The sequence below is a fragment of the Mauremys reevesii genome, linkage group 25 (genome assembly GCF_016161935.1).
Source record: "Mauremys reevesii isolate NIE-2019 linkage group 25, ASM1616193v1, whole genome shotgun sequence".
NCBI lineage: Eukaryota > Metazoa > Chordata > Testudines > Geoemydidae > Mauremys > Mauremys reevesii.
In genome coordinates, this window is record NC_052647.1 from 11,952,357 (window position 1) to 11,979,154 (window position 26,798).

The 26,798-nt window shown below is 60.3% G+C and overlaps 1 protein-coding gene across 1 annotated transcript in view; it reads right to left on the minus strand.

Moving 5' to 3' along the window:
* The window catches only part of CARM1 (coactivator associated arginine methyltransferase 1), a 50,744-nt gene that overhangs the window by 1,263 nt on the left and 22,683 nt on the right, over positions 1-26,798 (minus strand). The window contains exons 2-14 of the mRNA XM_039514129.1: positions 26,522-26,647; positions 22,085-22,191; positions 21,422-21,526; positions 15,826-15,936; positions 13,346-13,523; positions 7,788-7,878; positions 6,812-6,893; positions 5,423-5,508; positions 4,304-4,393; positions 3,072-3,209; positions 2,378-2,467; positions 2,139-2,251; positions 681-758 (exon numbers count right to left, since the gene is read on the minus strand). Coding sequence (XP_039370063.1) covers positions 681-758; positions 2,139-2,251; positions 2,378-2,467; positions 3,072-3,209; positions 4,304-4,393; positions 5,423-5,508; positions 6,812-6,893; positions 7,788-7,878; positions 13,346-13,523; positions 15,826-15,936; positions 21,422-21,526; positions 22,085-22,191; positions 26,522-26,647 — 1,395 coding nt within the window. The remainder of the gene's footprint in view (positions 1-680; positions 759-2,138; positions 2,252-2,377; positions 2,468-3,071; positions 3,210-4,303; positions 4,394-5,422; positions 5,509-6,811; positions 6,894-7,787; positions 7,879-13,345; positions 13,524-15,825; positions 15,937-21,421; positions 21,527-22,084; positions 22,192-26,521; positions 26,648-26,798) is intronic.

A 26,798-nucleotide genomic window follows, 5' to 3' on the forward strand; every position in this document is an offset into this window, starting at 1 on the left:
CCCTGCCCCCCCCGGCAGCGCAGGCCTGTGCCCAGGGATCTCCCCACCTCGGGGCTGGGAGGCCGTGGCACTGCGCCTCCCACTGGCCCGGGGGCTAGCGGCTGCTCGACATCGGAGGGTTACAGCCGCACTCCCCCAACCTGCCAGCATTGGGCGCTGCTGTGTCCCAAAAAGCCACTCCCAGCTGGGCTCTGGTCCCGTGGGTCTCAAGACCCATTTGTTCATGGTCTGTCGCGACCCAGTAAATGGGCTGGGGGTGGAGACCCTGCTTCCCGGGTGGGGGTGGGGGTGTGTGTCAGCGTCAGTCAGACCCTGCGTGTCCCGTCCCCCCGGGTTGGGCTCCGAGGCAGTGGCACCGCTCAGGTTTGGCCCCGCGAGTGGAGCTGAGCCTTCGCCCCGGGGCTGCAGCGCCACTCGCTGAAATCCGGCCCCAATGCCTGGAGCAGGGAGACGAGGCCAGGAGTCAGCGCGGCTCTGACGTGACCTTCAGCCTGAGCTTGCGGCACCCCCGCCCCCCATCTCAGCTGGGCCCAGGCACTGCCCCGAATTAAAGGGACACTGCGGCACCTGCTGGCTGAAGTGAGCTGGTCCAGGCAGCTGGGGCCTCCCCCAGAGACCCCCCAGTTCCGGGCCTGACCCCTCCCGCCAGGGGATTCCCGTTCGGCTGCGGAGAGACTCACCTAGAGGAATCAAGTTGTTGTGGCCGACGTTGGAGCCGCCGGTAATAACACTGCTGAGGTCGTAGGCCGTGGGCATCCCTGCACCAAGGGGGAAGATGGGGAGTGTCAGCACTGGGGGACCCCAAAACCAGAGAATCTAGCCAAGGACCCTGCGGCCGAGGGGTGCCCAGCACTGGAGCCAGGGGCCCTGGCATGAGGGGAACCGCAGGCCAGCGGGGAGGCAGCCAGGGCCAGTCCCTGGGGCTGGGTTCAGGGTTCTCGGCCGTGGGGAGGGCCGGGCCGGGCACTTGGCCAGCTGAGCTCAGCCGCCCCGGGACTGAGGCCAGAGGAAGCGGCTTTGCCCAGCAGCCCCAGGCCGCTGCTTGCAGGGCTCTGGATCCCCCGGCCAGGGACGGGCCAGCAGCTCTTCCCGAGCACAGGCTGGCAGGCGAGGGCAGCGCCGCCTGGGGGGTGGTTCCAGGGCTTGCTACAAGAGGGGGCTGGAGAGAAGCTGGCCACAGATCAGCCCCAGAGGCCCCGTCCCTGTGCCCATGGTGGGATGCAGGGGAGGGTGGCAGGAGGGCACAGAAATGGGGGGAGGGGCTGGAGGCTCAGACAGGGAGCCAGTCACTCTGCTGCTTGGGGGCCTCAGTTTCCCCACTGGGCCAGAAGCTGCGGGTGCCTCTCAGGGGCTCAGAGGACACCCCACCCAGCCGGGTGGGACGCGTCCTGCAGCAGGGAACCCTCCTTGCAGCCCTGGCAGCTCCCAGCTGGCAGGGGGAGGGGAGGAGAGGACGGACAGACGTGCCCAGCCCTGTGCCAGGGGAAGGGGGGAGTTTCCCCGAGGTCCCGGTGAGCCGATGGCAGCTCAGCAGAGGCAACGGGCCAGGCTTGGGGGGTGGGGGGCGGGCGCTGATCCCCCACATTTCCCAAGGGGAAGTGCAGACCAATGGCAGTGCCCAGCGCAGGAGGGGCATGGCTGGGAGTGGGCGGGGGCTGCAGGCACCATGGCTCTGGGGCAGCGACTGGAGCCAGGCACCTTCCGTGGCTCCAGCCGGCACCGCTGCCAGCTCAGCAGGCCGTGGGTCCAGCCGCCAATTAACGCTGCTTCAGCACAAAGTGGGTTGTGTGTCTGCAGCCGTCAGCCACGGGGGCTCCCCGCTGCCCCCAGTCCACTGCCCGCCCACCCGCCCCAGCCCGCCATCCGCCCGCTCCCTGCCCCCCCAGCCCGCTGCCCGCCTGCCCCCGGGGCTCCCTGCTTCCCCCCAGCCCGTATCCCCCCAGCCTGCGGCCCGCTCACCCCCAGGGCTCCCTGCTTCCTGCCCGCCCCCGGAGGCTCCCCCCAGCCCACCATCCGCCCGCTCCAGGGGCTCCCTGCTTTCCCCCAGCCCACTGCCCGCTCACCCCCAGGGCTCCATGCTCCCCCCAGCCCGTATCCCCCCAGCCCGCTGCCCGCCCCAGGCCGGCAGGGTACGTTACCGGCCACGCCCATCCCCGTGCTCATGTTGTAGGCGCCGCCCGTGTTCCACATGTTCTCTGACGGAGACGTGTAGTGGGAGCCCGGCGGGGGGGAAGGAGTCGTGCCCGTGTACCTGTGAGACACACGTGACGACATGTCAGCGAGGCCTGGCGGGGCGGCTGCTGCCCAGCCAGGGGAGCCTCCCCCCACCCGGCTCGGGGGCGCCGCGAGGCAGCCGGCTCGCAGGCCGGGGCCGTACCTGAAGAAGGGGTTTTTCAAGTCGAGGAGGTTGCTGGACTTGGAACCCGTCTGATCCACCTGGGCGACAATACTGATGTCGTAGCTTTGTCTGCGGAGAGGGAGACGCACGTCAGAGACCGACCTGGCGGGGGCGCCTCTGGGGGCCACGGCGAGATGGGCAGGGCCGAGCCGGGGAAGAGGAGAAACCTCAGGACAGAGACGCCCCCCGGGGCGAATTCTAGCTCTGGCAGGGGGCGGGGGCGCTGAGGGCTCGGATGTGGAGAGGAGACACCCAAGCAGGCTGGGGGGTGGGAATTGGCCTGAGACCCCCCCCCACCCCGATTCACAGGCCTTCTGGTCTAGCCAGGCACGTGGGGCAGGACAGACTAGCGCTGGGCGGAGGGGAGGGCTTCCTAGTGGTTAGAGCAGCACCTTGGACGGCCAGGGCTCAACCCCCTGCTTTGCCACAGACTCTGTGGCCTTGGGCACGTCACTTGGCCTTGCTGGGCCGCCGCTCCCAGTGGTACCTGGGGGTGAGAGCCCTGCCCTGCCGGCCGTGGGGAGAAATCCCTTCAAGACGGAGACCGTTGGGTGCCCGGGCTGGGCGGGTGACAGGCCCCACAGACCAGCCCAGACGCGGGTCAGGTTGCCGCCCCCTTAGTGCATGGAGCAGTGCATGCTGGGAGCCGTAGCCCCCCCGGAGCCCCTCTCACCTCTTGTTGGCGATGAGCAGGCACGTCCCTGAGAGCGTGTCCCCGGCTTTGGCGAAAAGCGGAGACTGAAACAGGCACCGGACCTGGTACCAGTGGGTCAGCGGCTCGGTGGGGGCCGTCGAGAGCCACACGGTCATCCTGCGAGACGGGGACGGCGGCTGGTTAGCGACCCACGCGGGGACTGGCTGCAGCCCGGCCCGCTCCAGCCACGCCAGCAGGGCCCAAGCACCAACTGCAGCCCCACGTGGCTGTTCCTGGAGCCTCCCACCCCACAGTGCTGGGGACAGGGGCAGCGCTAGCCACATTGTCCCACTGGGCCCGTCCAGCCTGGGGTGGGGGGGGGAAATCGGCGTCTCAGCTACGCTAAGGACGAGCTCCAGAAGCGAATCCCCCGAGGTGGCAGCAGCCGCCCAGCAGAGCCCAGTCGCCAGGGGCAGCAGACCACAGGCAGTGGGCCAGTTAGTGTGGAGCCCACACGGAGGGAGGTGAGGGGTTGAACCAAGATCTCTGCGGTCCCAGCCTCCAGCTCAGGTTCCCGGTCTCATCTGCCCCGGAGCGAAGGAGCAGCGTCAGCCCTGCTCCCGGGGGCATCGGGGCACAGGCGAGAGGGTGGCACAGCAGCCCAGGTCACTGACCAGCTGCTTTCCCACACAGCAGGATGGTGCGTTGCACTCGTGCAATCTCCCGGATCACACTTATGCCAGAGGCACTGATGCAGTTAAGGCGGGCGGGACCAGGACTCTGGTGTCTCGTTATGGCTTGGAAACAGCTGCCAGAGTTTGTTGGGATGGGACCCGTCTCCTTTCCCCTCCTGCCGCGCCCTACCCTAGAGCCAACCCAAGTTAAGCACCGAGAACTTCAAAGCATCGTCAGTCAACAGACACGTATCGAAAACAAGACGCCAGCTCAGGCCAGCCAAAACGGTCACCTACAGTCAAATCTCTTTAGGAAGAATCTGTAGGGAGAACCCCCCCCCCCCAATCACGTGGCATATCCAGGATCCCAGGGGACAGTGGTGGGCCGGGGGGCCGGGGCTCAGAGTTCTCTCTAAAGAGGTCTCACTGCAGGGGTTAGGCGAAAGCGGGGACGGTTATCGAGACAGGAACACAAGTGAGAAGGTAACGGAATTGGAACTTGCCAGGTGACTGCAATGTAGACTAGCAGCGATAGCCAGTTATTTGTTTTACAAACCCCAAGCTCTGGTGGGAGGTAGGGGCAGCTCCACCACTTACATTGAACCAATGAAGGCCACATCAAACCAGAAAGCCAGGCCGTGGACTAGGCCTGAATGCAGCATGTGGAACTTGAATGGGATTTCTATCCTGCAAACCAAGGAGAAGCAGTTAGCCGCGGGGTGGGGTGGGGGGAGTCACAGCCAGGCAGCAGCTCCCCCCAGTGGCTCATCCCTTCCCAGATCACAGCTCCCCACACGCCCCACCTCTGGCCAGGGCGCGAGGCCAAGTCCCTCGGGGGGGGGGCGGCCCTGCACTTGACAGAAAGCGCTATGGACCCCCATGTTCCAGCGCGTTGGCTTGCGGCCACTAGCCGGCCACTGGAGCTCTGTGGGGTGGGGCCCGTCTTTGGTCTGTGTTTGTAGCAGCGTCCACAACGGGGGGCCTGGGGGGTGACTGGAGCGCCCGGGCGCTACCGTAGTTCCCCTAATAAATACCATGCAGCGCCCGGCACAACATGGGGCCTGCGGGGTGACTGGAGCGCCCGTGCGCTACCGTAATTCCCCTAATAAATACCATGCAGTGCCCAGCACTGAGCTCTGGTCTCTTGTGATGGCTGGTGGGTTTCTGTTCAGGGTTCAATCCCGTGCTAGTCATTTCCGGGCTAGGCTGGACAAAGCCCTAGCAATCCTGGGAGAGTTCCTGCTGGGGGCGGGCGAGGCGGGACTGCGTTCTGGGGCGTTAAATGCTGCAGTGGCTCACAGGGTAGATGGGGGTGTCTCCCCTCCGGGTGCAGGTGAAGGGGAGGGTGGGTGTGTGACCGGGAACCTTGATCAGAGCCAGGGCAAGAACCGCAGAGCGACGACTGAAAGTGACTGGAAGTTGCGGCTCTGAACGTCCTGGCTGCCAGCGGCACCTCCACAGTAACCAAAGCACGTTAGACAGGGAGGCGGGCTTAATGACGTGCCCCCCCTCCCCCCCAGCACGATGAGGGAGCAGCTGGTGGGCGCTGGTCCCTCTGCCCTGGGGGTGGAGGGGACCTATCGGAAGGCCAGGGGCCAGGCACGCGTGTCAAGGTACCCTGCACTGCCACCCGCTCGGCCGGCTGGGCTCAGTCCGTGAGAGCGGAGATCAGCTCCCACCTCCCCACCCTCCCGCTAGGAAAGAGCGAACAGCTACCTGTGCAAATCGCCTTCTTTGGCTTCTAAGAAGTTGACCGTATATTTAACAGACTTCGCCATTAAAATCCTGATATCAAAGGTGTCCTAGGAGAGAGAGGCACATTGGTCAGCGTCCAGGCCCCGACGGGAGGGCCGCCAGCCGAAGGGTAACGCGGAGCGCAGCCTCGTTCCAGCCTGGCAGTGAGGACGCGCCCTGCGGTACAAGAGCGTTTGCTGGGAAGGAAACCGAGTCGGCAGATGCAGAGGCAGCGGCGCGGAAGACAGGAAATGGGACTCAGCAGGCAGCCCGAGGAACCAGACAGACCCTGCTACTGAGCAACCCAAACTGGTCACGTTCTTGCTGGCATCCCGCGTTGGGCCAGGATCCCACTGACAGAACTGGGGAGAATGTACTCAGCTCTCTCCGGGTTTACAAACACTGGGAAGCTCCGGAAACGCCCTCTGAAATGCAGCCACTTCTGGGGAGGAAGGCAGCTGAACAGCTCAGAGCAACACGCCCTACAGCTAACGCTGGGAAGTCAAGCCCAAGCCCGAGCTCATCCCGGGGGACGCAGGGAGGTGGCATGGAACGACCGGGGAAGCATGCTGGAGCTAATGCCCTGACTCTCATGGGAAGTGCCAGGGGTCCCGACGGATCAGAATCGCAGCTCTGTCTCTTTAGGTAAGAGGTCACCTCTCAGCGCAGCAGCCCCTCGGCAAGTCAGGCCAGCGAATGGCAAGCTGGCACGAGCGTGCCCATGGCTGGAGCTGTGTCCCCTTCGCCACTGCCCAGCTGCACCGGGGGAGGAACGGCGCAGCCCAGCCCCACTCAGGGCGCTCTGTCCCCTGCAGACGGGCTCAGGCTTCACGATGAGCGGTGCCGGGTGTGATCTCCCCTGCTGCCCCCAGGCACAGGGCTAACAAGCACTGCGAGAGCAGAGGAGCCACCCTGGGAGAGACACAGGGCAGGAATCTTCCCCAGAGCAGCATCCTCCTGCAGGATGCCCCTGCACAGCCTGGGAGTCTACTGAGCATCTGATTGCTAGTTACTCGGAGGCTCACCAATGACTCATCTCAAAGCAGGTCAGTATCATCCTCCTCATTTGAGGGATGGGGAAACTGAGGCACAGGAGGAGACGTGACTTGCCCAAGTTCACCCAGCAGCAGAGCCGGGACCAGAACCCAGGGTTCCTGCAGCCCAGTCCAGTGCTCTGCCCACTTGCCCAGCCTTCCCTTCCTGCCCTAAGCAACTGCGCAGTGCTGCTGTGCTCTGGTGACCAGTTACCAGCATCTCACTCCAGCGGCAGCCCAGCGCTTCCCGTTTATTCCCTCCCAGCCCATTTAAACAGCCCGATCTGGGTCCAGAGGAAGGAGCCGGGGGCGGAGGCGGCTGGTTCCCACAACTCACCACAACAGGCTGTCTAAAATACTCATCTACCGCGGCTCCTCTAAGTGCTGACAAGTCCACACCGTGAAAGGACGGCTGATACCTGCAAGAGGAGACACCCATGGAAACCTGCCTGCGCTGACCAACTCCACCCACCCGGCTCAGGAGGTGTGGACACCCGCGGGAGGCGCACAGCTGCCCAGCAGCAGAGCTCAAGCCTACGCGTCTGAGACAGTCACGAGGAGGATCAGAGCAGGGCTGGGGCTGACCGGGGAAGTCAAGGAGATCGGGGCGTCACTTGGAACCCCCAGGGGACTCAGTATTAGCAGACAACAGCTCAGCATCTTCCTGTGAGACAGGCGGGCGCCAAATCAAAGCAGCATATGCCATGTACCCTGGGTGTTACCCCAGAGAGCCAGCAAAACCCTGGTGTGACGCAGTGGGAGAGGATTCTCTCTAGGGGCCATTCTGTGCTTAGCCTCGGCCAAGGCTGAGCACAACAGGACCGACACGGACAGGGCTTTGGGCGCCTGATCCCTGGGGAACTGGACCACGACCCAAACGGGTTACACGCAGGGGCTTGGGGCTAAAGCCGGGGGTGGAAACTCCCTGTGAATGAGGGGGAGGGAGCGGTGCACCAGCTCCAGGCTGGGAAGAGGAGTCCCGGTAGTTCCTTAGTGGCTGGTGCCCCCCGAGTGCCAACAAACACTGTCCCCACCCCATCCTGGCAGCTGACACCTGCTCCTGCCCCAGGCTGGGTGTCTCTGCCAGGACCTGAGGCGGCTGGAAGGCAGGACCGGGCTGTCCTACCCGCTCCAGCACACGCTCGCCTCTGAGATACTGGGGGGAGGGGCAGAAACGTAGCTCCACCCTCCACAATATTCCCACGGCGGGGGCGCTATCGCCCCCCGGTGAGAGCCCCCGCCGTGCCTTGAACCAGCTGCTGGGCACAGGCCAGCGGGCGGGGCACCAGCCTCGCGCCTGGGAAAGGACTCACCAGAAATTGGCCTTTGTAAACTGCTCCATGTAGAGCTGCTCGTCCGTGAACGGGGCCAGGTGCACGTCGCCGATCGTGGGGAACATGTTACCTGGAAGGGGAGCAGAGGGGGTCAGCTGCCCCGCGGGGTTACGCCAAGTCCCTCCCTACGCCAGAGCCAGGCTACCAGGGCCTTGGATGGGAGTTTTCCCTCCCAGACGCTTCATCAGCTAAACAACGTGTCGGGAAAAGAGTCGGCTTTTAGCGCAAACATCCCGACGCACCTTGGGTCCCCTTGTCCTCACTAGGCAGGATCCCCAGGACTACATCTCCCACAATACACCAGGGCCTCCCCCCCCGGGAGACCACGATGCATTATGGGAAATGTAGTTTGCCCCTTGTGTCCTCATTCTCCTCTATGGGCGGGGATCCCCATCTGGACTACATCTCCCATGAGGCACTGCACCGCCCATTGTCAGCAAAGATACTGAACTTTCAAGTATTCAGTAGAAACTCTCACCTAAACCAAAAAATTTTCTTCCCCGCCCCCCTCAAAAATTTCCCAGGGTGTTTTTTTTCCCCCCAGCCCAGGCTAAGTCAGGGCGCGCCCGGCCCACCCCAGCGATGCCCAGCCCCTTTCCAGGGCTTTCCGCAGCACAGGCCCAATGCAACCTGTGTTTGGACAGAGATGAGGATTGATTTGGGATCTGGCCCGAGTCTCTGGCCAAGCCCCGCCCCAGGCAGCAGCTGGCCCGTATGCCACCCAATCTGGTACATGTCGGTAGGTACTGAACTGTGGGGGGGGCTGCAGAGTTGGCAGGGGCACAAAACCCCCTTGGCAGCCCAGGGCAGAGATCAGAGCTAAGCCAGTCGTTTGCACATCGAACCCACCAGCCGCACCCCCCGAAGTCTGACCAGGGTTAGGGCTGGGCGGGACGGAGACCGACGGGGGCGCAGAGCCGTCTCCCCCAGCTAACAAACCGGCCTCCTCGACCGAACGAGGGCACCGAGGAATGTTCAAACAGCGCGGCCTGCGGCAGGTCAGCAGCGGGCTGAGTGCTACACATCGGCAGCGACGGCTCCACTTGGCTTTGCGATCTGGGCTCTCTGCCATAGGGCCATAGCTGCCGACCGTGATCTGTGACACTGCTCGAACTGCTTCCCCCGTCTCTATCCCCTTCCCCGGCAGCCCCCAGAGTGTGCCGTCTCCTCCAGCAAGATCGCTCTCATCACGCACCATGGCTACGCCAGCCCTCAAAGGAACCGCCAGGCCGGGTCAGCCCCGAGGCTCACCAGTCCGACTCCGGCGGCGGCAGCTGCTGGAGAGGAAGGTGCAGGAGCCCCGCGATAGCAGACATGGAACAATCTGCCCCCCACAAAGGCCTCTCAATCTCTAACAGTTTGACTCACTTGCACCCCAAAGCTCCAGAACTCTACCATTAACAACTGCTCAGGCTCTTGTGGGGAGCTGTAGAAAAGGCCAAAGCCTCTTAGAATCCATCCGAGTCCTTGGCCCCAAAGCCATCCAGTGGCAGGGAGTTCCACAGTGTAAGGACACGATACGTGGAACAGGATCACCTTGGACTGGTTTTGAATTTGCTGGTTTTCAGTTTCACTGAGTCCCTGGTTGATGAGATGGGGAGAAGCCCCCGACCCCCCATTCTCTCCCCTATTTGCCAGAGATGTGTGTCCCCTCTCTAAGGTCAATCATCGCTCTTTGCAATCACTCCCCACAGGAGAGTTTCACAGGCCCCTAATCATGCCCTGTAACGTTCTCTGAAGCCCTGCTAATGCCAGAACGTCCCTCACGTGGTTCTCCAGGACAGGCGGCAGGCGGCAGAGTTTGGGACCGGAGCACAGCTCAGTGGCTTTAGCGGCTGAAGTTCCAAGATTAAAGGCTGGAGTGTCTGAGGCCACGTCTGACACGTTGTTAGCTAACCGGGTTGGATCCGTAGCTGGCCCAGGACCTCGGCAGATCTGCCAGGCCCTGAGCGCCCAGAGAACTCAATTGCCAATGGGTGGGAGGTTAACGTTTCCAGCCTCTCTCCAGGGTTACAAAACTGACTTTAGAGACGAGAGTCTACGACCCACGTGGCTCCAGGAGCCGCGGCTTGAGGAAAATCCCCCAAATATCCCCCGACTCGGGCTCTAAATCCCGAGAGCTGGCGACCCTGCTTATCCCTGGGCTGATGGGGGCCACCGTGCCGGAGAGCAGCACTGCCTCCACCCCAGCGTGGCACGGGCAGGACTAGACTCTTCCCTCCCGCTCCGGCTGGCCGAGCCTCCCCTTCGCTTTACGCACTTGAAAACCTCTTCACCTAGCACAGCTCCAGGCCAGAGACCTGAGCTCCGCTCCAGAAAACGACGGCCGGGCCGGGCGTGTTTCCTCCCTCCCGGCAAACAGCTGGTTCGTTTCCTCCTGGCTGATGCCCACCCCTGGGAAGGAGAGGGGCTGGGTGCAGCTCGGGGCGGGGGGGGGGACGCAACGCCTCTCTGGGTGTGTCTACACTGCAGTGCAAATCCCGCGGCTGGCCCCTGCGCTAGGACCCATCTACACCGCAATGAAACAGCCCCACGAGCCGAGTCAGCTGGCATGGGCCAGCGGCGGGTGGCTACCTGCAGTGTAGACAGACCCCACCATCTCCTCAGCGTCGGGGGGAGTGGCAGGCGGAAAGCGGGCGCCCGTGGACGGTGGGAACTGTGACTAGTTGGACTTACAAAACCTCACCCCTTGCCCCCAACCCCCACTAAAGACGCACTGGTAGCCAGGAGAGCCGGCGTGACCCAGGGCAGGGCACAGACTGGAGCTCGGGAGACCTGGCTCCTATGCCCAGCTTCAACTCCTGCCCCTTTCGGAGCCTCCCCTCCTGCTGAGCTGTGCAGCGCCTGGCACAGGGGGCCCCGATCCTGGGCAGGGGCTGAAAGTCTGCGCTTTGGAGACGTTGCAACATTTCCAAACTGTAGCTGTGCTCGGAGCGGCTCTGGTAAGTGGCTCCACGTGAAAGTCGCCGGCAGCACCGTCACGGTCAGATTCCGATTTCTACCTTTAATCTGTGGCTCAGCCTGTCAGTGGAGGGACTAAAAGTCACCGTTCGCTCACCCTGAATTCGCTCAGCACGTCCATTTCCCTACTAAATTTATATCCAGAAAAGCTCCCAGGGGATTCTGAAGGCCTGTGCTCCGGGGATAATCAGCGTGGAGGTCAGGCCCTGCTGCCGCGAACACAAGCAACAACCAAGAACGGCCTGTTGGCAGGTGACTCAGGTGAGAATAGAAATAGCGAAGTGGTTGATGTTTCTAGTTTGCCTGCATGTTAAATGCCAAACCCCCCCCCCCCCCCTTTGGTCTCCCTTCCAGGCTGGGGGATGATTTTCCATTTAAATTTCAGCCTAAAACAGCTCTTCACCTGCGTAATGTCTCCCTCCCTCCCTCTTCTTTATAAACAGCAGCGCTCCCTGCTCGCAAGTCGCCAAGCATTGCTGAAGTCCTGGTGGGTTGGGGGACATGACGAGTTTGAAACACAAGACTCACAAATCACCGTTCTGAACCGACAAAGTCAGGGAGATTCTATGTCCAGAGCCGGAGCCAGAGCCCAAGCCTGCGGCCACGCTCAGCCTGAAGCTAAGAGGAGTTTGTAGGATCAGGCCTCAAGCAGGCATGTGGTAAGATCTGATCTCTCACAAATCGGTTCCGGAGGCTCGTCTGAGCAGCGTGAGGTCAGTACAGAGCTGGCTGCTCCTTGCAGACAGATGGCAGAGAAGTTAAAAATCAGGGTTTTCAAGACAGTCTGGGAATAGAGATGCTAAAAGTCCACCCCCCACCTCTGTGCAACATATTGGAACAGTTTAATTTGCCAAGCTTAATTAAATACCAACACCTCTAACGAGAACACACACACATGCTGCTATCTCGCCACCAGAAGCAACAGACTGTTCCAGATCCTTTTCTCCAGGAAGTTAAAAACTCATCTGGTCCCGCCCTCCCCCAGCCCACCCCCGGTTACGAAGGCAGCTACATGCACCCTAGGCTAGTGATTTTTCTAGGAGCGTTTCTTTTGGATGAAGGCAGTGACTAAAATAGGGCTGAAGGGACGGACGGGGTCAGGCCTGTTCGGGAGGGCGGAATACATTAGGGCTGATGAGTCGTGTCAGCTCCTCTGGGAAATTGCCTGGAACACAATTTAATTACATTTCGAGATTCGTTGCATTACAAATCACCTCTCCGCTCGGGAGCCCGGCGAGGCGGCACACGCAGGCTTTGGCAAGCGATCCGTTTGGGGGGGAGGAATATTAAAAAAGGGGGGGGGGGTTGTTTTTTTTTTTTAAAAAGAGACAGTGCTGCAAACACAAAGGGGACCCAGCTATCCCCGCGATGCCCGGGCAGCATGGCCGTCACCAGGCCTGGGGGGAAGCCATTTCCAGGGGCAGGAGCAGCAGCTTCTCTCACTCTACTGCCCTGCGCCCCCCCATGTGAGGAGCACATGACCCACAGACAAGCCCAGGTCTCCCCGTTTTCACAGCAGGCAGCCCCCCCCCCTTGGCTTCCCTCCCACGCCAGGAGAGGGCGCCGCGAGTCAGCTCCAGCCCGGAAGCTCTTGCAGCCACTCTCCTGTGGTCACATTTTTGCAGCAGCCTCTAGGCTGCAGCAGCTGAAGAGAACTTTGTTCTGAAGAGCCGGAGGGGCCTGGTGGTCACGAGATGGAATCGGGCCCCTCTTCGCACCAACCCCGAGGCCCAGGAGCGCAGCCGACTGCTTGATTTGCTGCTTAAATGCCCAATGGTGCAGCTCAGGCCCCTCGGAGGCGCAGAGCAGTTCCTGGGCTGGAGGGGTGAAACCACGACTCGTTCCCCAGCCTACCAGCAGGTGGAGCCCAACGCCCTGCCATGCAGGGGCCTTTGCTCCGCGCTCCGCTCCGCTCCACCCCACCAGGCAGCGTCTGTCACTGACTCAGGCCCCCGAGGAGCTGGGGTTCCCTGCTGGAGGGGCCCCCCTGGCTGTATTCGGAGACCCTGGGCCGCTGAGGGCTGCGTGTGGTTTGCAGCTCACCGAGTGGCCACCCTCACGCGTCGGGGTCCGTAAACCGTGTCACTCGACGCGTTAGACACCTATGCATGGAGCCAGGACAGAACCAGCCCCCGGCACTAAACACGCTAAGCGTGACGCATGAATCCCTCACCCCCGCGAGGCCGCCGGTCTCTGCCCCAGCGTAGGACGCCGGAGCTTGCACACGCAGCTCCCAGCAGCGGGCTGCCTTTCCGAACGTGGACCATCGCGAGCAAGCCAGACAGCCACCGAAACCCAACTCCCGCGCCCTCGCCAGCCCGATTCGTCTGTAACGCTCTGCCCCACAGAGCCTGGTCGCTTGGGCTCCGCAGCCGATATTCCTCCAGCAATGGAAATCCCAGAGCTGGTTATCTGCCCTCCCACCCCCCTACCCCCACTGAACCAGTTTGCCTTTAAACACGGAGACACTGGTTGACAAGGGGGTGGATTTCCCCTGCCCCTGAATACACACCGCCCCATGTCTGCGGGGAAAGGAACAGCGCGGAACGGGCGTTTGGTCAGCACTCATCACTTACCACTGGGCTTTAAGTACTTCTTGGCATGCAGGTAGCTTTCCAGCATGCGTTCGTTGAAGAGCATGTACCCCATGGGCTCCGAGATAATTATGTCCACCTGTTCGGGAAGCGAGATTTCCTCCACCTTGCCGGGGATGACGACGATCCGGTCCGTGAGGTTGTTGCTTTTCACTAAAACCTGGGTGAGGAGAAGGAGGAGTCAGAGAAAGGCAAAGAGAGGTGGCCCCCACTTCCTGGGTCTAGAATGGTCTGTGGGCATCTGCTGCTGCCGCCAGCCCAGGAACATCAGGGCAAAAACGATCTAGTGTAACTGAACGACTGCGAGACAGCTTCGAAGGAGGGCAAAGCCCGTCAGTTTCATCCAGCTGAGCGAGACTGGGCCAAAGTCCTTCCTGGTGCAACTGCAGTATTCACCCACGAAAGCTCATGCTGCAAAACGTCTGTTAGTCTATAAGGTGCCACAGGATTCTTTGCTGCTTCTACAGGGATGAATCTGGCTCAGAGCCTTGAAGAGCAGGGGATCTTCTGAAGACAGGGTTATGTTTCTGCCCACAGATTCAGAGTGCTTTCACCCCCCCTTTTCTCCCCGTATCCAGCACTTGGCATCTTCCAACCACTTGGTTAACTGGCCGCGCCTCCTGACACCCGCATCACACAGATGGGTAAACCAAGGCAGGAGAGGACGACGTGACCTGCCCCAGGTCAGACAGTGAGTCGAGAGCGCACCAGTCAAAGCTCAGTCTGTACGTGCTGGAAATCTGGGTTGTGATCCTTACTGGGAGAGGGAACAATACAAAATGGATGGGGGCGTCTGGTCACTGACGGGGGGAGAACGTTTCAGGGAGGAAAGGGGCGACTTATCACCCTGCAGCTAGATCCAACCCTCACTTGGCCGGCATCTCTCCCAGTGACCTTGGGTCAAGACTTACTGGGGACGCTGCACGTGCCTTCCCGTGGGATGGGGAAGCAGCTTTCCCTGGCAGCAGGGAACTGGGATAGAAAACCTGCAGGACACGCAGAAGCCCATCGCGGATCTGCTGATGGGCCAAGCTGCAAATACACAGCAACAGACGGGAGTGCATGGAACCGGGAAGAGGCTACGAAATGAGCAACTTCTGGGCTGATGGTCTTTGGACTCTGGCTCTCGGCTCCCCTCCCTACAGACCCTGCCAGCCTGACGCGCGAGTAATCCCAGCTCTCCGACGTGACATGCTAGAACACCTGCTGAGCCACCCAGGAGGATCCTTTCAAGGAGACCCCTTGGCCTAGGGGGGAAGAGGTGAGTCCCAGCTGCCTCTCTGCACTGGACCCTGCTAGCACCAGTTCTGCCTGCAAACAACGTGGCCAATTTTCCTCTGCGCCCCCCACCCCGTTTTAAATTCGTCAGGTTTAGCGGCCAGGGCCCAGACGAGACAGCCAGAAACCCAGAGGCCTTAGGGATGGCTCTGATCTCACTCCATCTTCCCCAGACCCTGCCAAATCCGGGAATTCCGCTCTCGTGAACTGTCCAAGTCCTGACAATCACACTCTGGATAAACAAATTGAGCTTGGTGCTGGCCCAGTTTCATCAACCGGCTCCAAACTTTGCTTTTCAGACTATTTCAGCTCCTCTCCTTATTTCCTGCAAAAAATCTAGCTCGAGTCCTGCACGTCTCATGGTTAGAGTGCAGGGTGCCTGGGTCCTATTTCTGGTTCTGCCACCAACGCAGCGGGCACCCTTGGATAAATCACATCCCCGCCCCGTGCCTCAGTTTCCCCATCTATAAGAGAGGATAGGCCCCAGCTGGAGGAGGGGGGCTCTCTCTAGATGAGAACGGCTGTATTATGAAGCGAGCGAGAGTGCCACCATGTCACTCCACAGCTTCCCGCCCAAGTATCAAAGCAGCGTCGTGTCCCAGGTCTGTTTGTCGTGGGCGCCGCAGCACAGAGAGAAGCCTGCTGCGTTTGCACGTCGGTTAGATACCGTCAAACGAAGCCTTCGCCGCTCTAAGCAGCGCCTCACTAGATGCCTGGGCTGATGCCAGTCCGGCTTTAGCGCCAGGACGCTGAGCTCACTGGACTGACAGCAATGCTGGGCTCCCGGGGCACGTCCTCGGGACGCGTCGATCCACGGCGGCTTTTCCTCAGCGCTCCGTCGGCGTCCCGTTCGCTGGCTCAGCCACCGCTCTGAAACGGCGTCCCCGTCTCCCCAGGGCTGAGAGATGCACCAGTCCTTAGAGCCTCACGAGGAAGCTTGGAGGCTTGACGGGATTTCAAGCCAGGTAACGCCTGGGCTGGCTTGGCAAAGCTGCCCCAGAAGGCTGCAGCTCAGCATCCTCAACCATGTGATTCTCTGACCTGGAGACTGATCTTCCCACCCAGCGCCCTGCTGCACTGGGACCTGGCTGAGGAGAACACCCCAAAACGCTTTCGCATAGGAGCCGGCCCTGCAAGGCGGAGAGCGTCTGCCCGCAGGCGGCTGGCGTGCGAGCAGTACTGACCTCCGCGTGCTGGGCCATCGTGCTGGCTTCCACTGCATAGATTTTTCTTGCCCCAGCCTGTGCGGCGAAGAACGAGAGGATGCCGGAGCCGCAGCCGACGTCTAGGACGATCTGGGGAGAGAGGAGGGAGAGAGTGAGCGGAAGCAGCTGTTGATAACCGCCCCCAGCTCTCAATCTACCGCCTAACCCGGCGTGCCGTGGGGAAGGGCCTGCCTCGCTAGCCCGGCGGCGTGCACGTGCCAGAGACCAGGCTGAAACTGCAGCTCAGGATGGAAGAATTCCCGTTTCAGGGCCCTCCACCAAGATGGGAGGATTAAAAACCCTCTGGAAGGAGCGCTCCCAAATATTTGCTTGACTTGGAGAAAGCAGAGCTAAGACACCCCCTCTCCCCCGCTTTGAAACCTCTGAACTCTCCACAGATCCCACCACCTGTGGTCCAGGCAGGTCTCCCACCCGAGACCTCAGACCAAGCTCTCACCGGCAGGGACCAAAACGATCCCAGAGCCCGTTTTACAACAGTTGGGGTTTGGTCCCCATGTCTTTGGGTCAAATCTCCCCTGGGCGATGCACTGGCTGCTAAGCTCCACCCCAGAGGGAGCTGCATTTCAGCATCTCCTAAGAGTCTGAGATTGTCCATCGTTCAGGGCGGTCTCGGGGTTCATACGGCCTCAGCCCCAATTGGGTGAATTTTAACTGGGCTCCTTTTACAGACATTAACTCACAAATACAAGAGAACCGAGGCTGCAGGAGTTTCGCAAGGCACAAAGCGCGTATCGTTTAATTAGCAACACAGCGGCGGAAGCTAGAGCCGCCCGTCTGCATCAGTCGCTCTTACGCGCATGCAGATCTTTGTGCCGGCTTCTGATAAGAAGCTACTGAAATTAAAAAGCTTATCCACAAAGGCAGACTTTCCAACCAGCTGTTCCTGGCAGAAAGACGCGGCTTTCAGAGCTCAGCCTGCCCCTCGCCTGGGTTTGGGGCACAGCTCTGCTTGCAGGGGGGCAGGAAATTGCTCAAAGCATCTAACTTTGCCCCATAAAATAAATAAATAACTAAAGGCTTCACCCAGATACTGATCTGTCAGGGGATTTACAGAACGGGGTCCCCAGCCTTGGCAGAGTCACTGCTCTCACCTCCTGCGAGCTCCGGAGAGAATCCCACCCAATAAAAAGGAAAAATGTTTACTCTCAATTAACCCTATTGAATCACACAGCAGCAACCCTGAGCTCTCCCAGAGCAGCTGAAAGCAGTGGACAAATACTGAGTGGAAAGCAAGCACAGCTGAGAGGGTAGAAAAAGGGACTGAGAGCCAGGACTCCTGGGTTCTGTTCCAAGCTCTGGGAGGGGGGTTAGGACTAGTGGGAAGAGCATAGAAAGCTGGGAGTCAGGACTCCTGGGTTCTATCCCCGGCACTGGGAGGGGAGTGGGATCTAGTGGGTTAGGACGGGGGTGCTGGGAGTCAGGACTCCTGGGTTCTATCCCCGGGAGTGGGATCTAGCGGGTTAGGACAGAGCAGGCTCTATTCCCAGATATGCCACTAGCTGCGACCTGGCAAGGCACCTCAATCCCACCACGCTTTCTCCCTCTGTAAAAGGGGCCCCACCGGGGGTGCGGCTCAGCGGGTGGTTTGAAGGTGGCAGGGGCTGTGGAAGGCGAAAGCACTGGCTCTAACTCAGGCCTAGTCGAGGTTAGTGAGGAAAGCCAAGCCCTGGGTCGCACCCACAGGGGACGGGAGGGACTCTGCAGCAGCCGCTCCCAGCCAGAACTGCCGAGCTTCCCTTTCCGCGGAGGCAAATCTTCCCGGCAGACGGGCTGAGCAATCCAGGGACGACGCAGGAGGAGCATCTGCCATCCTCTGGTCACCCCACCCCCAGGGGCCAGCGAGTCCAAAGCAGGTGTGTTAGCGGGACGCCGCACTGCAGCCCAGCCCTTGCACCAAGCCATCGCCTGGCTGAGGTCACGGTAAGAACGGTAAAGAGAGAAACGGCTTTTGATACCAACGGCTGCCTTGCAGATCTCAGGAGATGAAATCAACACAAGCGCAGACACTAGTTCCACAGGGCTCCCCGGCTGCGCAAGTCCTAATTAGACCCCCCCAGGAACAATAGTCACATACGAAGCCAGCTGGCTCCACCTGGTCCCGGGCTGACAGGGTGGCCTAATTGGTGAGTCTTAATCTCAATTATTAATTATGTGCATTACAGTAGCACCTAGAGATCCCCTTCGTGCCAGGCGCTGCACAGACCGCGCGAGAGACAGTCCCTGCCCAAAGAGCTCAGGCTAAATAGCCAAAAGCTGGGAGGGGAAACTGAGGCACAGAGTGTGGCAGACTTGCCCAAGGTCACTCAGCTGGTCAGTGGCAGAGCTGGGAACAGAATCCAGGTCTCCAGAGTCCCACTCGCAGCCCTGTCCACTTGGCCACTCTGTCTCCGTGTGAATTGGGAGGGTCACCTGTATAGGCCAAGCTGGCATGAAGTGGGTGTGGCCATCAATGCCAACACCCGTCAGGCAGGCAGTCTGGTGCCCACATCGTGTGGGTCCATTAGGGGAGCGGCTGCTAGGAGCAGAGCGCCTCCCGGCACCCAGGAAGCAAGCCAAGAGCCGAGGGAGCCGCTGCTGAACTATTCAGTACGCCCCCGGCACGGATCAGGATCCCACTGGCCTCAGCGTTGTCGCCACTCACAAGCTTCTGCCTGCCCGGAAAATACACGATACTTTCAGCACTGCCCCATGCGGGGAGTGGGGGCGGCACCCCCTGCAGGCCACCTCCAGGTCGCTGGCTCAGATCTGGCCCAGGAGTCTCTGCCCTCTGATGGCTCTTGGCCGTGAGAAGGGCAGGGGCCCACTCTAGCTCCATGCCCCCGTCACAGGAAGGGGAGACTCAGCCGAGAGCAAGGCCCGTCTGGGTCAGGCACTGAACTCCCCCCCCGAAGGGCCACCACCTCTCTCCTCAGGAGGGCGGGGGTGGACGGAGCCCCCAAGGCCTGGCTGAGGCCATCGCTGGAGAGAACCAGGCTCCTGCTGCACCAGCGTTTGAAATCCCTCCCGTACCCAGCGATGCTGCACCGCGATCCCTGCCACAGCCCTTGGCGGGAGCAACATCTGCATGGCTCAGCCCGACGCTGCCGGTACCAGAACGGGGCTCTCCGGTCCCGGCCCTTCCCCTGCAGGGCCGGAGGCATCAGCCCACGCAGGCTGGGGCAGCCGCTGCCTTCCTCGGCCTGTTCTAGGACATTCTGGGTGCAGCCGCCTTTCGGCACGAGCAGGCGATCAGTGCCTCGCCAGAGAGCAGGCCCCGCTAGCCCTGCGGCAGCTCCTGGCAGAACCTTTCCTAGCCCAGGTGACTCGGGCACTGGAGCTCCCATGGGCAGGAGGCTCCTGAAGCCTTCTCATAATTCATCCCATTGCCCACCCTGCGAAGCCGCCTGCCTTCCCTCCCTCGCCCGGCCCGCGGCTCCGTATCCAGCCAGCCGGGAGGGGCCAGGAGTCTGAACGGAGCCAGCGCTCTGGGTAGCCATCGCCACAGGACCCACGGGCCTGGCGGGTTCTTGTTTCAGAAGACAACTGTCCTGGCAGATGCAGCCCTCGGATTTTCCCACCCCTCCCAGGGCACCTGGAAGTTAAAGCACCACTAGGATCCCCCCAAAAGCAGCCAGGGAGAACCTGGGCTGCATTTTCACTGCCTTTGCCCTTCTCGCCATCCCAGCCACTGCCCAGCACTAGGGTCCCCTCTAGCGGACGGGGAGTCGGCTCCTGGGTTCGAGTCCTGACTCCACTGCAGCCTCGTGGAAAGTCGTTTCCCATTTCCATGCCTCACTTCCCTCTATAACAGACTCCCCATCTCCCAGGGGCGGAGTTACTGCCAGGAAGCCTCAGGACCCGTGGATGGAAGGTGCAGTGTGATGAGAAATGCCGCCACCTTCTCTGGGACCAGATCCACATCTGGAGACTTTGGTTCCTGCTACACTCACCACAGAACCAACCCTCCCCCGGCCAATGGTACAGGCCCATCACCAGATGGAGATGGGCAAATTATGAATGATGCAGAAAAGGTGAAGCATCTGATAACCATTTCTGTCCTGTATCTGGAACAAAGCAGGATGATTACTCAGACTTTCCAGTCCACTCGTGAAGAAGGAAGATGTTGAACAACATTCACTAGGTAGAAACATTTTTAAATTAGCAGGCCCGGATAACTTGCACCCAAGAGTCTTAAAATAGTTGGCCGAGGAGATCTCTGGCCCAATCTCTTAATTTGTAATAAATCCTGGAATATCAAGGAAATTCCTGAAGGTTGGAAAAGTGCTGACTTTGTGGCCATATTCAAAAAGGACAAGCAGGATGACCAGCTAACCATGCGCCAGCCAGTCGGGTGTCAATTCCAGGCAAATAGTACAAAAGCTGATAAGGGATTCAAAGAATGAAAGGCGAGGAATCTAATTCATGCCAGTCAACCCAGAAAAATAGGTCACATCACACAAACCTGACTGCAGAGTCTGAGGAGAGGCCAAGTTTGGTTGATCAATAGAACAGACCTGCAGCGCGATCCGGATCGCTCGGCAGGCCGGGCCCATTCAAACACGAGTTTCAACATAGGCAAACGGCAAGTTATCCCTCTAGGGAGGGCTGGCGGCCAGCAAGGACGTAGGGGTCCTGGCGGACAGGCAAGCCAAAGGGAGCTGCCGGTGCCCCGTATGGCGAAAAGCCCTGGTGTGACCCCTGGTATAGAAAACAGGGGAGCAGGGAGGAGATTTCACCTCTGGGCGCCACTGGGAGCCCAACACTGCGGCCAGTTCTGGGGCCACGTTTTAAACAAAAGGTTGAAGCCTTGGGGAGGGGGTAGAAAAGAGCCACAAACATGATTTAGGGGCTAGGAAAACACCTTCGGGTGAGAGTGAAGCAGCTCAATCTTTTTGGCTCATCGAAGATTAATCGGGTCCCTTCTTGCAGTGTCTGCCACCTTCCCGGGGCGAAGCCGCAGGGTGCTTGAGGGCTCGTTCACAGAGCGGAGAAAAGCAGAACAAGAACCAACGGCTGGGAGTTAAAGCCAGACGTTCCCATCAGAAACGAGGCCCCACTTTTACCAGCGAGGGGCGATTAACCAGGGGAACAGGGGCTTTCCTGCTCTCGAGATCTGCTAACCAGGAGCCTTTCGGAACGAGATGCTTTAATCAGACCCCAGGGACTGCGCTCAGTGCAGGGGAATGGGGAGCAATTCTCTGTTACAAAGGGGGTCAGACTGGACCTAACGATGCTTCGGGGCCTGGCCAAGACAGCAGAAAACCCAGCTCAGCAGCCGGCCGCGGCCAGCCCGCCGCACTCGTTCCCTCTGTACGTATTGGCAAGTAGCTCACGGTCGGACACGTGCTGCTGGCTTGATCCCAAACAGGGAGCCTAGCAGGGGAGGCGACAGCATCTCAGAGGCTGGGTGAAGACTAACCCACGCTTCACCAATACACCCCTGACCTACACCCTAGGCGGGGGAACTGCCCTGTGCTCCGAAGGGAGCTGCCCAAGGGGGGAGATCCCACTGTTGTGCCGGCCACGCCCTCCTCTGGAGTCTGGCAGAGGGCAGCAGGATCTCTCCTCCTCTCACCTTGTCTTTGAAGTCGCTGTGGTTCTGCAGGATGGCCCGCTGGTACGTGCCCGTCCGGACGTAGTCCTGCATCATATTCTGTTGCTGGGACAGGTAGCCGTAGAACTACAGGAGACGTGAGAGCTCGGTGACGCCCCAGAAAGGGAGGTGGGTCTCACCCAGGGGGAGGATGGAATTTCGCCAGGGAGATGAATCTCCCCCCACCCCCCAAAGCCGGCGCACGGCCAGAGCAGCTGGGTGACTGCTCAGGAGAGGGGCAGGGCGCTGGTGGGCTTTCCTCGCGGGGGCCGTGCCAGTTGGTCCTGGGACAGAAGATCCCCAAGGAAAACCCAGGGCACTGCAGAAAGCAGCACTGGGCACACGACCGTCACGGTCAATACTGAGCCCAACATTCAAGCATCGCTCTAGGAGGTGCTAACCCGCAGGCAGCGGGGCCACGGAGCTCCTCCCCACGCCGGTTCCTGTCCCGAATGGGGCGGGGGCGCTGGGTTGCTGCACCCTCCCTCCCATTTGTCATTAACGGATCCGGGCGCTTTGCAAGAGAGGATCCTGGGCTGCCCTCCCTGCCCCGGAGCACGGCCCGCCGAGGGCACCGCACGGCCCTTCCTGCGGGCCGGGCCGGCTGCAGCTCCCAGGAGCCGGGGCAGCAGCGGCCCCTCCTACCTGGAAGTACTGCACCGCGGAAGACTCCTCCGTCCGCTCGCTGAACACTGACCGCTCCGTGTTGTGACCCCGGCAGGTTTTCAGGATATTATAAAAGGAACAGAAATCTGAAAGCAGAACCAAGCGCTGGGGCTTTAGCGGGGTCATCACTGGCAGGGACCCAATGGGGGGAGGGGGGGAAGTGCCTCACCTGATGAACAGCGCCCCCCTCTGGCCAACGGGGCCCAGGACAGCCCCGGGGTGGGGTGGGAAGGGGCAAGAAATGAAGCTGAATGGGAGGGGAGGGTCAGTGGGACAAAGGGGAAATCTGGCTGCAGAGACCATGAGCGGGGAAGCGTCTGAGATGCGCTAAGAGCTGCCTGAGGCTGGGGTCACAGGAGCCAGCGAGCGCTAGGGAGAAAAGGAGACCACGGGGGCGGGGGCGGGGGCAAGGAAGGAGAAGGAACAGCCCTGGGCAGGTCAGAATCACAGAAGTGTGGGGCTGGGAGGGACCTTGAGCGGTCGCCTAGCCCAGCCCCCAGCGCTGAGGCCGGACCAAGTCAACCTAGACCAGCCCGGACAGGGGTTTGTCCGACCTGTCCTTGAAACCCTCCAGCGATGGGGATTCCCCAGCCGCTCTTGGACGCTGTTCCAGAGCCCAACTGTCCTGCACGTTGGAAAGTTTTCCCTGGTGTCGAACCAAACTACAAACTCGGCTGATTTCTTGTGCTACCTCCAGTGGCCACGGAGAACAACTGACCCCGTCTTCTCTAGGGTATATTTGAAGACCGTTTCCCTGTCTCCCCTGCCCCCCGCAGTCTTTTCTCCAGACTAAACATGCCCAGATGGTTTGTAACCTTCCCTCATAACTCAGGTTTTCTAAACCTTTGATCATTTTGGTTGCTTAGCACAGAGGATGGATCGCCTAGGGCTAGTCTACACTTACCTGCCGGGTCGACGCGGTGAGTTCGACTTCTCGGAGTTCGAACTATCGCATCTAATCTGGACGCGATAGTTCGAACTCCCCGCGCGCTCCGGTCGACTCCGGAACTCCACCACTGCAAACGGCGGTGGCGGAGTCGACCTTGGAGCCGCGGACTTCGATCCCGCGGCGTCTGGACGGGTGAGTAGTTCGAACTAGGGTACTTCGAGTTCAGCTACGCTATTCACGTAGCTGAACTTGCGTACCCTAGTTCGACCCCCGCCCTTAGTGTAGACCTGCCCTTGGTGATTCCCTGTTCTGGTCACTCCCTCTGGGGCACCTGGCATTGGCCACTGTCGGCCGACAGGACACTGGGCTGGCTGGACCCTTGGTCTGACCCAGGCTGGCCGTTCTTGTGTCATGTTCTCTCATATCCACCTCTTTCCCAACGTGCAGTGCCCGTAAGTGGACACAGGACTCCACCACTAGAGCGGGACACTGGTGTCTCATGGCTGACCTCCAACCCTGCTGTTAATACACGCCAGAATATTAGCCTTTTTGGTAACTACGTCACTCATTCGGTTGGTGATCCCCTGTAACCCTGGCCCCTTTTCAGCCATATTACCGCCTGGCCAATGATTCCCCATTGTACTTGGGCATTGGATTTTTCCTTCCGAAGTACAGTACTTGATTGAATTTCATCTTGTTGATTTCAGATGAATTAGCTAATTTGCCGAGGTTGTTTTGAATTCTAATCCTGCCTCCAAAGTGCTTCCACCCCCCTGCCACCACCCCCAGCTTGGTGTCATCTGCACATTTTATAAGCCCACCCTCCACTCCATGATCCAAGTCATTAATGAAAACAGTGACTGGTACCAGACCCAGGACTGACCCCAAAGGGACCCCCGCCCAATTTGGCAGCGTACTCAGAGTACCCTCTTTCAGCCAGTTGTGCACCCACCTGACAGTTATTCCACCTAGCCCACATTCCCCAAGCTTGCTTCTGAGAACGTCACATGGGATAATGTCAAAAACCCAACTAACAGCAAGATCTATCACGCCTACCGCTCCCCTGCCCAGGCCAGGAGCCCTGTCAAAGGAGCAAATGAGGGTGGGTTGGCAGGATTTGTCCTTGACAAAGCCGTGCTGGCTATTCCTTCTAACCCCGCCAGCCTCCAGGTGCCGGCAGACTGATTGTTTCATCATTTGGTCTAGTATCTTTCCAGCTCTCGGCATCAGGCCGACTGGTCTCTAGTTCCCGGATCCCTCTGTACGATATTTGCACTTCTCCAGCCCTCTGGGACCTCACCCACCCCCCAGGAGTCTCAAAGATAATTGCTACCAGTTCCAGGATTCCTTCGGCCAGCTTCTTAGGTACCTCGGATGAATCTGCTCAGGCCTGGCCATGCATACAGCTAAGTGATCCAAGTCCTTAACCTGTTCCTTCCCTGTGGCCTGCATTCCCTCCTCCTTGTTAATATCGATTGTTCTGGCTGCCGTTAACCTTTTGGGTTATCAGCTCTCCGGCCCTGCTCAGTACAGGCCCTGCTCTCCCATGTCTGTCTCTTGCTCCTGAGGGATTTAAAGAACCTCTCTGCCCTTGCCAGGAGTAACTCGTGGTGTGCCAGAGCCTCGCATGTTCCCCTAGTGCTTGTGCGATTTGTTTGTTCACCTCCTTAGCAAGTCGGCCACGTTTCCACTTCCTGGGGAATTCCAAAGAGCTCCAGCAAGAGGCCAATATGGCTCCACCAATTCCTCCCGTCTTCCCTTCGCTTCGGGCTGCGCTGCAGCTGCGCCTTTAACACCATCTCCTTGAGAAGCAGCCAACTCTCCTGAGCAACTTTTCCCTTCGATCTTCTTCCCCGGGGACCTCACCTACCAGTTCTCGGAGTTGGTTAAAGTCTTTGAAATCCCTCGTCCTCACTCCGTCTCACGAAACCCGTCATTGCGTGATCACTGTCACCCCCTACTGCCTTCCACTTTCGCATTTGCTACCAATTCCTCCCAGCTGGTCAGAATCAGGCCTGAACTGGCTGACCCGAGTTACTGCCTCCACTTTCTGAAACAGAGAGTTGTCCCCAACATCCCAAGAACTTACAGCGAAACAAAACCTTTCCCCTGTTACTTTTCCAACAGGTGTCCGGGGCAGTCAAGTCCCGTTACTCCCAGGTCCTGGGTTTTGGATATTTCTGGTATTTGTTCTAGACATGCCTCATCCCCCTCCTCTTCCTGATTGGTGGCCTTAGTAGTGCCACTACCATGATGTCACAGCTTTTTTTTACCCTGCTTCTCTTTACCCAGAGACTTGTATGAGCTGTGGTTATCGGCTCTCTGGGATCGACGGCAGCTGGGAAAGGAGGAAAGCACGGTTGGGTTTTATGCCCCAAAGTCAGGAGTCTGGGAGGCCTTGGACAGACGCCAGGGAAGGGCGGACAGGGCAAGGCTGGGTTAGGTTAGCAGGAGGCGGAGATGCAGCCGATGGCCCAGGATGATGAAGGTTTCCAAGAATCCTGGCAAGGTGCGAGACGCGGGGCTCGGTCAGCAGCTGCACCCAGGGCCTCTTGGGCAGACTAACACCAGGCCACTGGGCCCAAGCCACCGAGGCTCTGCCCTGGGCAGGCAGCAGGACTGGCCGGGGTGGGGGAGGAGAGGGCGGCTCGCAGAAGGGGCAGGAGCATCGCCATGAGGCGAGGAGCAGCAGCAGCTCAGGGCTGGGGTCAGGACTCAGGTGCAAGTATGGAGCCGGGTGCACGTGCCAGGACTGGAACAGCAGGGGGCGCTGCCGCTCAGGAGAGAGGCGCATCTGCAGAGCACCTGGCTGGCTCCAGCCAGCGCCAGCCGCTGCTCACATTCCGGGAGAGAACACGAATCCAGGGGAGGGGAGCGGCTGGCGCACACGGCCTGTAGGGAGGGGCCAGGACTCGACAGTCCAGCCATTTCAGGGGAAGGTTCCTGTAAAGCAGCAACACAGGGGCTGGCTGCGATTGGGGGGCGGACAGGAGAAGAGATCAGCACCCAAGGGGTTAAGAGGGACCCCAGCTAGTGGACCTGAGGCCAGTGAAACGCGGGGGGGGGTGGGGGGGAAGGACGTGATTCACTAAGGAAGGGATCCGGGCACAGGAGTTAGGAACAGGGACTAGGCTAGAGAGGCAGCTAGGACTCACCCCTCCCCCCCAGGCCAAAGGGGGCTCCACACGGCGGACAGCTGGGGTCGCTGTTGTACAAGGAGGGGCAGTTCCTTGCAGGCAGCCAGGTCTGGTAATGGGGGGACTCTGTGGGCAGCGGGAACTACTGAGAAGGGGGACGCGAACCCCACCCCATCCCCCCGCTAGCCTAGCACCAGAGGGGCTGGATTTGTCCTGGCAGTGGGTGCTCCAGGGATGGCCAAGCCCCGGGGGCGGGATCTCTATTACCGAGCGCCAAAGAGATGGGCCCAGAGCCAGGAGTCTGGGGAACAAGCCTGTCCTGGAGGAGTGACGGATGGGCCAGCCGGAGCGTCGCAGCCCCCAGCCCGCGGGAAGGCCGAGGGGACGTACCGGTCGGCGTCGCGAACTGCATAAGGACACTATTACACCCCAGCGTGATGATGAAGGACTGTTTGCCGACGCGGCTGCATTCCGTCTCCCTGGACACCGAACACTTAAACACGCACACGTCTTCATCTGGGGAGAGAAGAGACACGCGGCGTTAGCGTCCCACGACGGGTCACGAGCCACCTTTCAACCCCAGAGATGGCCGCAGTTCAGCAGCGAGCAGGGCCAGGCATCACCCGCTGCACAGACGGGTGGCACAAGGCCTGGTAGACCTGGGACC